The sequence below is a fragment of the Chelonoidis abingdonii genome, chromosome 3 (assembly GCF_003597395.2).
Source record: "Chelonoidis abingdonii isolate Lonesome George chromosome 3, CheloAbing_2.0, whole genome shotgun sequence".
Lineage (NCBI taxonomy): Eukaryota > Metazoa > Chordata > Testudines > Testudinidae > Chelonoidis > Chelonoidis abingdonii.
The window spans coordinates 168735284-168750435 of record NC_133771.1 but is presented as its reverse complement, the minus strand read 5'-3'; the positions used below and the strand labels follow the sequence as shown (position 1 = coordinate 168750435).

Genomic DNA, 15152 nt, shown 5'->3' with positions numbered 1-15152 from the left:
TTTTGCATAAAGAATCGGAGGCCGGCATTAGGGAGTAGCAAGCTGGGCAGCTGTGTCGTAGTATTATTCCTCGATTTGAACATTAGAGTTCAAATATGAGGTACTCGCATGAAGTCCTCTAAGCTTAATCTCTAGCTTAGATCTGATAGGCTGCCACCAGGTCAGGAATTGATAGGGCCTGACCCCCCTTTCCTCTCTCTGGTGTCCCCAACCCTCCCCTGGGGGGACCTCCAGATAATCTGTTTCTCTGCTTCCCAAGAGATAAGCGTTCTTCCCTCAGGACAATTGAGATGCAAAATACCAACAGCTTGGCTTTGCCTTTCCCCGTGCCTGCCTTCCCGTGAGGGGGACAGATACCTGATACAGAGGTTTCAATTTCTCTGCCTTACTAGAAAAGAAAACTTCCACAAGTTTTGAAAAAAGAAAGCTTTATATAGAAAAAGAGAGAATACAGACTAATGACTTGCATAAACATTTATACAGGCTCCTACTTAAGAAAATCTGAATAACCTAGTCTGATTTAAAAAATAGCCAATTTAAATAGACCAGCAATCACACACAGTAAGTACAAAGCAAAGCATATCATAGCCGATTTTACTTTGTTTCCGTTTTGTACTCACTGCCTTTTTGTAGAATGAGAAGATGATTGGAATTAGCAAGATAGCTTGTCCCTCACAGCCGAGGAAGCAACAAAGACCCAGCAATCCACGTCTGTAAATACAACACAAAGCTCCTCATAGCCGAATTACTTTGTTTCCCTTTGTACTCACAGACTTTTGGTAGAATATTTGAGATAAGAGGGAGTTAGTAGGAAACTTGTTTACTCATAGCCGAGGAAACAACAAAGACCCCGAGTATACAAATTCCCGCCCCTGACTTTAAACAATCCAGTTCTCTGATTGGTCTTCTGGTCAGGTGTTTGGTTACCCTTTCCAGGTAAAAGAACCTTAACCCCTACCTTACCTATCTACTTATGACAAGCTGCCTGGGGCTCCATGCCACAGAGGGCCCTGTGAAGCTATATTGATCAGGCTTTGGCTTCAGCCTCAGATGGCAGGGCTCAAGTCCCCGGGCTTCAGCCCCATACATCAGGGCTTCGGCTTTTGCCCTTGGGCCCTAGAGGCCCCCCAGGGGACCCTGGACTCCTGGTTGAGAACCAATGCAATAGAGTTCACTGCACAACTGGACTCATCATTGCACAGAGAGTCTCCTCTGTACAAATCCCCTATCTCAGCACAATTACATGGATTACATTGACTGGGACCTGTGCAGTTTTAGAAGAGGAGTCAGGATTTGACTCTCAAAACCTCTAGTCTTTGCTCTGAGCTTTACTGAAATGCACCACAAAACGTGCAGCTACTAAAATCTAAAAGCTAACAACAGCTTATGAAAAACACTATTTGAAATTCTGATTCGCTGCCACATTTTCTGCCTGTATGTGTGCGCACACGCACAGAGGGGATTCTTCCTTCATTCTTTATCACTGTTGTCATTTGTATGAAAACTGTCTATACATTTTCATCTTCTCTATCTATTTATATCCTATCTGCCATTTGTGACATCACAACTTGCTGTTGGAAAAACTATTTGTGATGGTGTCACATTAAATGTGATAAGTACATCTGGGAAATCTGATAACTTAAGAAAACTGTCAGCCTGCACATGGGTAATATGACCTCCTACCAGCAGGTGGAGACATGAAAATTGGAAATTCCAATTACATTTGTACTATCAATCACCTAAGAACATTAGTTCTGGAGGAGGAATCTAGATTAAGAAACTTTCCCAGCAGTAAAGAACTTCACTAAAGGAAATTAAAAAACTAATTGCATCATTTTTTTAAAAAAGTGTAATAAGAAAACCATGAGAAATAGATCGAAAAGGAACAATAAGTGAATACTACTAACAACACTGCTCAGATAAAGTTAAGACATGCAAGGAGAGGCATGCTAAAACTAGATGGGAGTAACGGTATAGTCTCAGAGCTGCAAAGACAAAGCATACTGGTCTGACACCTTCATCCTCAGACACTGAGTAGGTGTTCATTTGAACTAGTTTAAATTAGGAAAAACTAAGTTAAAGGTAAGCATGGTCAAATCAATACATGAGGTATAGGAAGCATCTGAGAAGGAAAACCCCTGAAAATCTCCCACCCCTGCCAAAAGCAGTGAGAAAGCAAAGACTGGACATTAAGCCTGTTATGGTGAGAAGTACAGAAGGATGCTGATGTGGCTGTCCAGCATTGGCCGAGGGGAGAAACCTCTCCTCTGGGTCAAGAATTAGGCTAATGCCAATAGCTGAATGCCTCAGAACTCTAAGAGTAGGGGATCTTCCTTTAGCTATTTAGGCTTCTTGATTCACTCCCTCACCCATCCATCCATTTACAGAGGCTGCAGTACCCTTCTTCATGTCCTTCTACTGAATTAAAAGACTTCCAGTCTGTCTAGCCTCAAGGAGAACCAGAGTGTGAAGTAGTCACACACGGACTTCCTCTTTTTTCTTCAGTGGAAACAGACTGACACCAAACCAAGTGTTTTCCTAACTCGTGTCCTGACTCCTATCCCATTAACTTGCAAAATGTTTAACTGGGTTAACCCATAGTTGCTTCATGTCTTAGCACTGTCAGGTGACCAGCAGGGACAGTAAGACCAAAAGTGAATTCCATAAGCGAGGTCACTTTAAACAGCATTCTAACACCAAATGCCAGAGCAGTGTAAGTTGTAAATCTTATCGTCATCTGGACATTGACTCTAAAGGCCAAATTAATTACTGCTGTAACTCAACTGAAAACATGAAAATGGCCATAAAACTGCCACTCTAAGTGGTCCAGTAGCTAGAGTGCTAGGTTGATATTTGAGAGACCCAGGTTCAAATCCCTGATCCACAAGGGACTTCCTTTGTGACCTTGGGCAAGTTACAACCTTTCTGTGCCTTAGTTCTGCACCTGTAAAATGGGGATAATACCACTTCTCTACCTCACAGAGGTATTGTGAGAAAAAATACATTAAAGATTGTGACATGCTCAGATACTACAGGGGCCATACAAGTACCTAATATAGATACCTCTGGAGTAGCATCTGTTTACAGCTCATCTGAATTTTGCCCTACATGCCTTCAGAGAATTGGTTTCCATCCTGGCACAATCTAAGACATAACATAGGCTCACGAAGCACTGATGCCACCTGCCAGCTATCCAGGACCTGGAGAAATATGGATTGTAAATGAAAGACCCAGGACTCATCAGCAAATCTCTGCAACAGAAACCTGGAGATAAATGTGGACAGGAAGGTGCACACTTCACAGAAGATATCCATACCCAACGGGCCAATCCCTGCCTTGACTTACATCCTGTGAAGCCCTGTTGACTATGGTCCACCTGCACAGGATATAAGTCAGCACAGAATTTGGCCCAGAGTATCTAAATTTTTTTTTTAAGTATCTTTCTTATGAAATCAATTCTAAAAAATACCCATTCAATTTTATTGCACAAAGTAGAAAATAAAGAAGGACGAGATACAAGATGGGAAGGCTCAGCCTCTCAACAAATTTTGAGAATAACTATATATCATAAAAAGCTGCCAAAAGAAGCTCTTCACATATCCACAGAATTTCACCACATACACTACTCAATATCTATGTATATTTTAATAAATAAGTAACTTGCTCATATCAAAACCTATTTTCATATTAAAATAATGTTTTATGCTGCTCAAATTCAAAACACAATGGACCTGATTCCCACCATTGTAAATTAGAGAGTGGAGTCACTGAAATTAATGATGTTACATCAAAATAAAACCAACATAACCAGGGCCAAAGATACCCCTAATGCAGGAAGATGTGTCTTAAGGAACTGTCAGCCACTGCACAGCTATCACGTGTAGCTTTATTTAAGGTGTAAATCAAGTTCTTCTAAACTTCATTTTTTACCCACTCAACTTTCTCAATGGTGTTTCTTTTGGATTGAAACTTCCCATAAAACATGGGTTCCAAACAGAGATGTCACTATGCTAAACTGAGGGAAGGATCTGATTATCGTGTATTTTAATAATCTCTTTTTCAATACATCCAGATACTGAAAGTCTATATATACATATTGCCTACACAACAGGTATGCTACCAAGAAATAAATTCAATTATACATACAAAGAATGAACAAGAAACAAATCCTGAAGTCTATTTCCAGTTTGTCTTACTAAGGACTATGTAAAAACCTTAGGATTTGGCCCCAAATTTGCACAGTTAAATTAATATATAGTTTGGTCCTTAACAACTAGCCCTTTCTCAACAACAACAAAAAAAGAACATTAGTCTACTGTCTCTGCCACAAGTGGGAGTTTTAACATTTTTGATGTGATGCCCAAATGTGCAAATCATCAGCTACCCACTCAAAGGTAAAAGTAATACACATTTATTTTCATAAGCAAGGAAGAAAGCTTTCTTTCAGATCATGTAGATTTCCTTCCAGCGAGGATGAACATAAATCACAGTACAAACTATAGGCAGTGTGCTGTCCTCAGTTTTCATTAAACCAGAATACGTTTGCCAAATTTCCGTTTACTGATAAGATCAGGCCAACACAAAGAATAACATGATTCTAATAAACAGATTCTAAATAACAAATTGCTTGAGCTAAAAATATGTTAAATTACAACTGACAGATGGCCTTTCCTGGGTCACCCTTACCTCACGTAATTCCAGCCTCTGGGCCACAGCCTCCAGACACTCCTGCCCTGTGCTCTCCACTGAGAGCGTGCACTCGATCACATTGTTGTCCAGCAGACGGATCTGTGTCACAAAGCAGTTCTTGCTAAGGACGTTATAGCGCCTGGTCCGACGCAGTTTCAGCCCGAAAGGCATAGTTGTTGGGCTGGAAGGCTGCCCCTTCCTGTCACACTTTGGATATCCTCAGCACGTTTTTTTGGTTTGTCTTGAATGTGACTCCACTAGTTACTGCTCTCCTCCAGGACCGGAAATAGTTGTCCATGCCCAGGGCCAACTCCAAGGGATCCCTGTAACATATAAATAAGAAGCATAATTAACAATATGAATTAGGATAAGATGTTACTAAAGATCAGTGAAAAATGAATGAATCTTAACGCGTTTGAACTCAAAGAAAGACTTATACTTGACAAGTAAAATAGATTCCAAAGCACTTTCAACAGATCCCCCAAAACAAACAAAATATACAACAAAATCTTTTAAACCTATATTCCAGCACTGAATTTTAAAAGCAACTTTAAAGTCAGAGACAATCTTTAAGGAGCTCCAGAAGCAGCTTTAGAATTAGATTTTTGTCTGAAATTGTCAGTAAACATTGATTTCCCCATGCATATGCACACTGACAAAAAATACATATATTTCCATCAATAATAATCAAAATTTACAGATAGACAAAATAAGACAAACAGAAGATCAAGAACATGCTTCAGAGTTTGATTTAAGGGTATTTACTTTCTATATTTTGACATGTGATTTGACAGTTTGTGTTTTAATGGTTATAAAGCTTTAACTTTTTGGAATCTCAGTGTCTGCTGTCATTAAATTATTTGTCTGGACCTTCCCAGTGTCTGACATCTCCTCCCCGCTGATTTCCCACAACTGTGAACATTTAAATAGATAAAAATTGAAACAGTGCTTAAAAATAAACATTTATATAATCCATCAACATTATTTTTTAAAAAATTGAGTTCTCCCAAGCCCCATTCAGAGGTGCTAACTCTCCCACCATTAACCTCCACTAAAGGACCTATAACCTAGCATTATTCTAAACCTTTGGTGCCCCCAGGCCAGCCCTGAATACTGGCTTGAAGTGCTATGTAACTGAACTATTCAAAAGAGGCCTGATTTTCAGAGATGCTGAAGTCAGCAGGAGCTGCCGGTGTTCAGCACCACTGAAAATCTGGCACAAAGTGGCTAGAATGCATGTGAAAAGGAAGAAGTGTCAGAAACATTAGAGAGAAACCTCCTGTGGGGCAATTCCTGCCATTCTACTCATTTCAACTCCATAATAGTTACATGTCCCACTCTGAGCTAGGATAAATAACGACAATCACAGCTGACAAAGAAGATAAAGCCAAATGGGAGGAGGAGAGCACATATTTTAGACACTATTTTTTAATTAAAACTATTCTTCTTAACAGTCATACACATCTCTCACAAGATTCGTCTTCTTGGGCTAAAACATACTGGAGTTAGAAAAGGGGAGACAGACTTCTCAAAAAATATAATGAAGTGATTATTTAATTTTGAGGGCTAGAGCTCATTTCCATTCAGCTAAAGTCAATTAGGAAGTCGTTTAAGATAAAGCAAAAGAAGCCTCTCAAACCAAAATAAGGGCTTTGCTCTGCTATTACTAAACTAGTTTAAACCCAGTTTAATTTTAAAAGGTGCAACTTTCTCCTGGGTCTAAATACAAAGAAAGAAAAGGCTTGGGAACAAAATCTCCCTGGGTTCTTTTTTGGTAAGTGTGTTTTGGGAGACTGCAATTACAACTGAAGGGTCATTTGCTTTTAACAAGTATCGTAGAAAGATGAATAGTGAATAAGAGCAAGCTATCATTTTCGTTCTGCTGAAGAGAAGTAACAAAGTGCTTCCATCAAATTATGCATCATTTAGCTAAATGTAGTGAAATTTGAAAATGGATAGTGCATTGCTCACCTGTAACATTTGACATGAAACTGCAGTCATCAGTTATTTTCAGTTTTTACTAAGTTGCTATGGTGATTATTAGAAAGACGTAAGCGATAACCCACTGCTCAGCAATGCAACCACCATACAGTTGGTTAAAGTTATTTTTCAAACCACTTTACAACTTGACATTTACTAGCAGCTGAAAATAGCTGCTGTTATCCAGCTTTCATAATTGCCCAGGCAGTATGATAACTTTACTATGAAACACACAGAACTTAGAGATGCCTACTGATGTATACTGTAAGTAACCATCTTACTTACAATTATAAGTAATGTCTGCGTGCACACACACACATGCACGCATGTATGTGCATTATATTCACATTACTGTGTATTAGTGTATTTATATGCCCTCACATCATCAGAACATCTGAACACTTAAACAGAAAATCTATCCTCATACTGCTCCTCTGCCTCATAGGGGTGTTATCACCTACATTTTACAGATGGAGAATGGAGACAAAGAGATTAAAATGACTTGCCCAAGATCATTTAGGAACTCTGTAGAAAATCCATAATTTGAATCTGTATCTGGAGTTCAATCCAATACCTTAAACACTCAAATCTTGTGAACTGAGAGTTATTTTTCCCATTAATATACCCAAAATAATAGTTTGAAGCTAAAAATTAGAAAGAAAAACAAGAAATCACAGACACAACCTAGGCATGATAGACCCATGTCTTATTAAATATTTTTGTTTGATCTCTGATTTTGTTCTCATTAGCCAATCCAACTTTAGAGAGCCCTTATCATGAAGTCAGTATATTCATGTAGTCGTTTTTGTTTTGTTTTGTTTTAAATAGGCCTTAGCTACACAAGGAAATTTAGTGAAAATAGCTATGGTAGAATAAACTAATCCAGAATAGTTCCCCATGCAAATACACTCTTCTGGAATAAAAATGACTTTTACTCCTGAAGAGAGTGTCCATCTGGGGAGCTATTCGGGAATAGCTTATTTCACAATAGTTATTCCAGTCAATCTCCCTGTAAAGACAAACATTATTTTCACTTTATTATTCTTATTAAGCAGTCACAAAGAGGAAGAACAAAAATTCAATTTTTTTTAATAGGTCCTCATAAAAGAGTGGTGGATCAGTATAAAAAATTAGAGAGGTAAAGCATTGTAGGCCTTATATGGGTAAGATAGAATTTGGAAGTCGGGAGATATGGGTTCAATTTCTGGCTTTACCACAGGCTTTGAAAGGCCTTTGAGCTCCACCAATGGAAAGTGCAATAGAAGTGCAAATATAGTGAAAGTACAGTGAGATTTTCCATAGGGCCTAATGGAGTCAGATGTCCAACTGGACATCGAGCGCCCTTAAGCTTCTTTGAATATCCCAGCCTTACTATATAATAGCAGCATGTTACAAATATTTTAATCATTATATAATAAATCCTGATTCTAAAACAACACTTGCCAGGGCTCTCGGAGTATCATCTGCATAACAATTTACAATATGAAAAATATAATACTATATGAACACACACTCTTAAAACACAGCACAAAACCACTCTCCTAAAACTAGATATTGACAGGTGGGAGAGGAGGAAATATTATTCATTGAATTGTATTTAAATAAACACACATAAAAACACCTATCCGCTCCAAGCATCATTACATTCAGTTACAAATACAATGCATAAACATTACACATAAGACTTCAAAAATACACTCACCCAGTTATCCAGGAACTGCCACCTCTATCCTCCTCCCCTAATGCTTACTCAAGAAAATGGGCTTTGCAGCGCTGCCTGAGTACTAGGCTATTTAAGACCAAGATGAACAGTGAATTTCAAAGTTATGGGGCTGTTACAGGAACCATCCTGCCAGCCGCTCCCTCTCTTATATACCAAGGGAGTTTCAGCTTGCGAGCTTCTTCAGATTTAAACTGCAGCAGTAAGACACAAGGCGAGAGGCAATCTCTCAAACTGGATGGTCCCAGCCGATTAGGGCTTTATAGGTCAGAATCAACATCCTAATGTCCACCCAGAAGTCAACTGCCGGTGCAGCTCATAGCATTAATTAGAACCACCGCCATCCTCTCTCATCCTATCAGTGGAGATTAGCTTGCACTCTTTAAAAAAAAGAAGTACACAGACTTTGTGAAGTGCTGTTTTTGCTACATTTTCATATTAATCAATAGTTGACTAAGCACGGATTCCCTGTGGCATCTTTCTTTTATATTAATTTATTTTATTAATGTTAACAAACCAAATTATTTGGCAAAAAAAGACTAAACTGAAAAAATAAATCTATCAGTTTTACTCCATCCTCCCACTGCCCGCTTCCCAGAGAGTTTATGCTGAGCCAGCCAGAACCATTTTATGACAAAATCAGTGATATCAACACACGAAAATCTTTACCCTTGATTCTGTGCACAAGATTAGTATTCCTGTTTGGTCACATATCAAGAGGCGATGCAAATCTGCTCTTTGGCTTTCATCACTGTCTTAAGATGACATTTTGCGGGTTTAAATAAAACTTTCTGAATAAGATATAACAGAGACCCTGGTCACTTTTGGTCCTTAAAAGTGATCTTCAAATACAGGGTGAGGGATAGAGGAATTGTGCTTTTGCCTCACTTCCTTCATTAGAATGTATAAGAAAGGACTGAAAGGTTCTGTTTCCCTCTCTCTTCTCCTGCTCCCCAGCCCTCTCCCTGCCCAGCCCCTTTCCTTAGAAATACTAGGAATATTGATTCTTGTCTACCCACATTTCCTGGAGAAGTCTGAGGACTAAAGAACTGCAGGAAGAATTCCCTCTAGCCTCAACTAACAGGACAGGAGTGCTAAATTTTTTCACAAAGAGCTTTTCTCCCAAAAGGTTGTCAGAAGCTGGGATTAAATAAACAAAATCTACAGCATTTTGAAACGGTTTAACTAAAGACATCTTTTCCTTCTAAATTATTATTATTATTTGTATTGTGGTCATGCCTAGAGGACCCCAGGTGCTAGGTATTATACACACAGATAATGAAAAGACTATCCCTGTCCCATATTTCAGTCCAGGGTTTGCCAAATGTCTCATCTCACAAACCCAAAGACCCTTGCCCTACCGCCATCTCGCTACTTCCCCGAGGCCTCATCCCTGCCCCATCCCTTCCCCAAAGCCCAGCCTCACTCACTCCATCCCCCACCCCCATCGCTCCCTCTCACCCACCCTCACTCACTTTCACCAGGCAAGGGTGGGATTGGGGTGTAGGAGGGGGTCCGGGCTCTGGCAGGGAGTTTCAGTGCAGGAGGGGAATCAGGTTAGGGCAGGGGGTTGGGGTGCAGGATGGGGAAGGGGTGTAGGCTCTGGCCGCGTAGCACTTACCTCAGCTGGCTCCTAGTCAGCAGTGCACCACTAAGCCTGCACCACTTCTGGCCAACAGGAGCTGCAGAGTTGGCGCTCAGGACATGAGCAGCCTGTGAAGGCCTCTGTTGTCCCCCACCAGAGACCGCAGGGATGCCAGCCACTTCCGGGAGCAGCATGGGGCCAGGGCAGGCAGGGAGTCTGCCTTAGCCCCGCTGCGCTGCCGGACTTTCAGCGACCTAAAATCTCCCGGTTTGGCTTCAGTAGCCTAACGTGCTTACTGTGAGCTATATTCTGCCACCCTTACTCACATTAAGTAGTATCTCATTCCATGAATAGTTTCACTAAAACAGATGGGAAATCTTATAAATAAGATAAACCTCAAATGTGAATAAGGATGCCAGAATCAGCCCCTGTATTATTTTCTACAGCAAATTAATTGGACATGCACCAAACTAATTATGGAAACATTTTAGGGCAGCAGTAAGAGTTAAATATATACGTATACACACACTTTAATGCTGGCCTGTTTATATCATGCCAGGGTCACCACTGCTTCCCAGCTACAAGGTTATCAAAAGAGAGTTAATATTCCTAGCCAAACTAACAAAGTAAAGAGGTGTCTGTAACACCAATTCTTGTTCAAAGCCTACAGACTTTCAATTAAATCAAGTAAGCAAACCAATAAGTGATGGGTCAAATAAATACTATGTGCATATTTCATTCTGTTTTAAACAAGCCCCCTCGTTGTCACTAAGGTCACTCTGGTGCTGCACCCATGAGCTGCCAGGTCTACAAAGAGTTGAATGTGATACTCGGTGGCGACCCCACCTCCACTGCGAAGGCCACGGTGGATACTTTAGTGGCTCGTGTGCCAGTCGAGAGTGGACTGAGCCAGGAGGAGGAATTCTGGGACGAGGATGTGAGGGGGAGGGGGACCCAGAGATAGAGGACAACTCGGAAGTCAGAGATGCATGCTGCCAGGAGCTCTTCTCTACCCTGGAGGAGGCTAGCCAATCACAGTTGTTGGAGCTTGGCAAAGTGAAAACAGGGGAGGAGGCCCCTAGTAATCTTTCATTTTGGAAATTGCTGAAATAAGTTGTTGGGGGCAGGCGGCCTGCAGAAAGCAGGCTTGTGTCTGTATGATGTGAGTACCACCACATGCCTAGTCTGAGCAGTGGAACAGGCTGTTGATTGACCCTCTCACTTTATGCAAATCTGCCTCAGAGTCTCCACAAAACTCTCCTGGAGATACTGGGCAATCTGCTGCTGCAGGGTCGTTGGCAGAGCTGCGTTGTTTCTTGCCCCATTAAGGGTAACTTTCCCGTGACACTCTGCCATCATGGGGGGTGGGTGACCGTTGCTGCACACAGGCAAGCCGCATAAGGGCCAGGGCAGAAGCCGCAATCTTAGACAAGATTTTCCCTTGATTCCCTGCTCACCCTCAGCAGTGAGATATCTTCCACAATGAACACATCCTGTGGAAAATGTGGGGACGGTAATGGTTATAAAAAAAACCCTACAGTGCTGGCTCTCCCCAAGAGCCATGCCCTGTGTACAGTAGGGTCCTGGAACATTTTGAGGATCGTGCGGCTCACGTGTGCTTGCCTGGGGTCAGTCATTAACAGGTATGTGAATACTGGCTGTGTTTTAGATCACTGAATCAGTGGTCTGTGTGTTGTAAACAATACTGTTTCTGTAAAATATTGCATTTAAACTTCACAGAGATGACCTTGGGAGCCCAGCCTCCCTCTTTGTTATCACCAGCTGAATGGCTGTGCAGAATTAGAAAGCAGCCACGAAGAACTAAAGAGGACTTTCTGCATGATGTCATGACGCACTCCGCAGCTAAAAAACAAGAATCGAAGGAGTGGCGGGACAGTGAAAAGAGGGACCGAAAAGAGAACACGGAACAGCTCTTAAACATTATGGAGCGCCAAGCGGACATGATCCAGGCGCTACTAGCGTGGCAAACCGAGCAGCTCCACGTCCGCCCGCTCCTGCAGCCGCTGTCGCAAAAAACTCTTTCCCATGTGCCCCCCAGACACTGCCAACACTCTCTTATCAACCTCCTGGCTCCAGTCTGTACCTGCTGCATTCCAATCCTGCCCCACTGCACTCAACACCTATCCCTCTGCAGTTTAGCCCTGCTGAAGTACAGTACCTGCTGCACTGTATGCCAAAGGACAAGGTTGCATATGATACCTTGACACAGACAGATCTTTAGTCATTCCATGACCCCATCTCCTCCTGGGACTCTCCCTTCCCCCATCCCCCACAGTGCTGATGTGATTTTTTTTTTTTTGTCTCTCCCCTCTGGTTGTTGTTTTTTAATAAAAGAATTGTTCTGGTTTGAAAACAAATCTTTATTTCATTAATTGAAAGCAAACAGAGCCCTGCAAAGCAACTGGGAATTTTCTTAAACCTTCACAGTGCATTGTCTGCACCAATCACAATCACCTCCTAGCACTGCAAACACTGGACTCCCAAGCATAGCAACAAATCTTAGTGGATTTTAGCTTCAAATTGCTTCCTCAAGGCATCCCCGATCCTTATGTCCTTGTGCTGCATCCCTCTAATAGCCCTGGTCTCTGGCTGTTCAAATTCAGCGTCCAGGTGCTGAGATTCAGCTGTCCACCCTTGAGTGAAGCTTTCACCCTTCCCTTCACAAATATTATGGAGGGTACAGCACGCGACTATAAGCATAGGAATATTGTCATTGGTCAGGTCCAGCCTCCCATATAGGCAGCGCCAGTAGACCTTTAAATGGCCAAAAGCACACTCAACAGTCATTCTGCACTTGCTCAGCCTGTTGCTGAACCGTTTCTGGCTGCTGTCAAGGTGCCCTGTGTAAGGTTTCATAAGCCATGGCATTAAGGGATAGGCACGGTCTCCCAGGATCACAAGTGGCATTTCTATTTCCCCTATGGTGATCTTCTGGTCCTGGAGGAAAGTCCCTGCTTGCAGCTTCCTGAACAGGCCATTGTTCCGAAAGATACGTGCATCATGCACCTTCCCAGACCAGCCAGCGTTAATGTCTGTGAAATGCCCACAGTGATCCACAAGTGCCTGAAGAACCATAGAGAAATACCCTTCTGGATTAATGTACTCGGTGGCTAGGTGGTCTGGTGCCAGAATTGGAATATGCATGCCACCTATTGCCCCTCCACAGTTAGGGAAGCCCATTTGTGCAAAGCCGTCCACAACGTCATGCATGTGGCCCAGAGTCATAATCTTTTGGGGCAGGATGCGATTAATGGCCCTGCATGCTTCCATCAACAATAGTCCAACGGTCAATTTTCCCACTCTAAACTGGTTAGCGGCCGATTGGTAGCAGTCTGGAGTAGCAGGCTTCCACAGTGCAATCGCCAAGCGCTTTTCCCATGACAAGGCAGCTCTTGTTTTCATGTCCTTGTGCCACAGGGCTGGGGTGAGCTTATCACACAGTCCCATAAATGTGGCTTTCCTCACCCGAAAGTTCTGCAGCCACTGCTCATCATCCCAGATGTGCATGACGATGTGATCCCACCACTCAGTTCTTGTTTCTCGAGCCCAAAAGTGGTGTTCAACTGTGGTCAGCATCTCCATGAAAACCACAAGCAATCTTGCGTTGAAACTACTACACGTGGCGAGATCAGTGTTGCACTTCTCTTGCCTTTATGGTTTAAGGAATAACTCCACTGCCACTCATGACACTGTAGCAGTCCGCTGCTGGGGGGAGAGGGGGTTCACCCCTCCCTGGGGCGGCTGGGAGCCCGACCACCCTGCTACCTGGGGTGACAACAACAGTTCTGGAGTCAGACCCTCAGGCAGGGGCTGAGCAAGGAGTTCAGTTTATAGAGCCCAGGCCCTGGATCAGGGCGGGGCAACAAACGCTGATGCAGGGCTCAGCCCCTCAGGCAGGGGCTGAGCAAGCAGTTCAATTTATACAAGGTAAGAGGCCCAGGCTTCTGGGCCTGAGCGTTGGGGCAAGGGAGAGACTGCCACCCGTGAGTGGGGTGGCGGGGAGGATGCAGGCCCGCCCACTCCTCTGCGTCCCAGCCCAGGGCCCTAACAGCAGCAGACAACCTGCTGCTGTGACAGTGGGGATCCTGGCCGCAACACACTGACATCGGCTCTGGTTTTGCTGCAGCCAGACTAGGGTCGGCTGCCCCCGGGCTACTTCCCGACTCCCCCCCGGGCCTTACCTGGATCCCGGGGTCGTCCTCCGCAGGGTCCAGGTGATGGGTTCGTCCCAGCCGGGGCTGGAGGGTAGGTCCGGCAGGTCCTTGGGGTAGCAAGCACAGGGAAGCTCCGGCAGCTCCTCTGGATAACGAGCACGGGGGGGCTCCGGCAGCTCCTCTGGATAACGAGCACGGGGGGGCTCCGGCAGCTCCTCTGGAATAACGAGCACGGGGGAGCTCCGGCAGCTCCTCTGGAATAACGAGCACGGGGGAGCTCCAGCAGCTCCTCTGGATAACGAGCACGGGGGAGCTCCGGCAGCTCCTCTGGATAACGAGCACGGGGGAGCTCCGGCAGCTCCTCTGGGTAGTGAGCATGGGGGAGCTCCGGCAGCTCCTCTGGGTAGTGAGCACGGGGAAGTTCGGGCCACTCTGGGTGGCTACGCTGGGTTGCAGGAGTCTCCCAGTCCCGAGCTCCCGAAGGGACGTCCGCTCGCTCTGGCCGCTGGGGCCTCACTGAGCTCAGACGGCCTGCCTTTATACTTCCGGGTCGGCGCTTGACCCTTTGCGGAGCGGGCTCAGAGCTCTGTAGCTCTGCCCAGTCCGGCCTCCAGCTGGATTCTTCGTCCTCTGGGGCGGCTGGGAGCCAGGCGCCCTCTTACAGACACATTAGTGAGAGTGACCAGCATATTGGTCAACTGTGCAGGATCCATTCCTGCAGATCGAAGAGCCAGAGCCCGCAGTACACAAACTGTTGAAAGATGGCGCCAAATGCGGATGGAAAAATGAGGATTGCTGGGATGTGAAGCAATGCATCCCAGGGCATTAGGAAAGGACTCAGGATGCCCTGCGACCACCTCTGCCTTCCCACAACTCTTAGTGGCAGAAGAGGAAGAGATGCTCTGTGAGATCGCTGTCGTGTGTTCACATGGTCAGCTGCCTGCACAAAAGCATATTCACACTTGCAGCATTTGCAGCAGTATTTGGAGCGGTGCACTCTGGG

At 44.0% G+C, this 15152-nt stretch overlaps 1 protein-coding gene across 1 annotated transcript in view; it reads right to left on the bottom strand.

Annotated features, from left to right (window-relative positions):
- Positions 1-15152, bottom strand: part of PTPN14 (protein tyrosine phosphatase non-receptor type 14) — a 190389-nt gene that overhangs the window by 102857 nt on the left and 72380 nt on the right. The window contains exon 2 of the mRNA XM_032771245.2: positions 4687-5012. Within this exon, the coding sequence (XP_032627136.1) occupies positions 4687-4860 (174 nt within the window). The 5' untranslated portion in view covers positions 4861-5012. The remainder of the gene's footprint in view (positions 1-4686; positions 5013-15152) is intronic.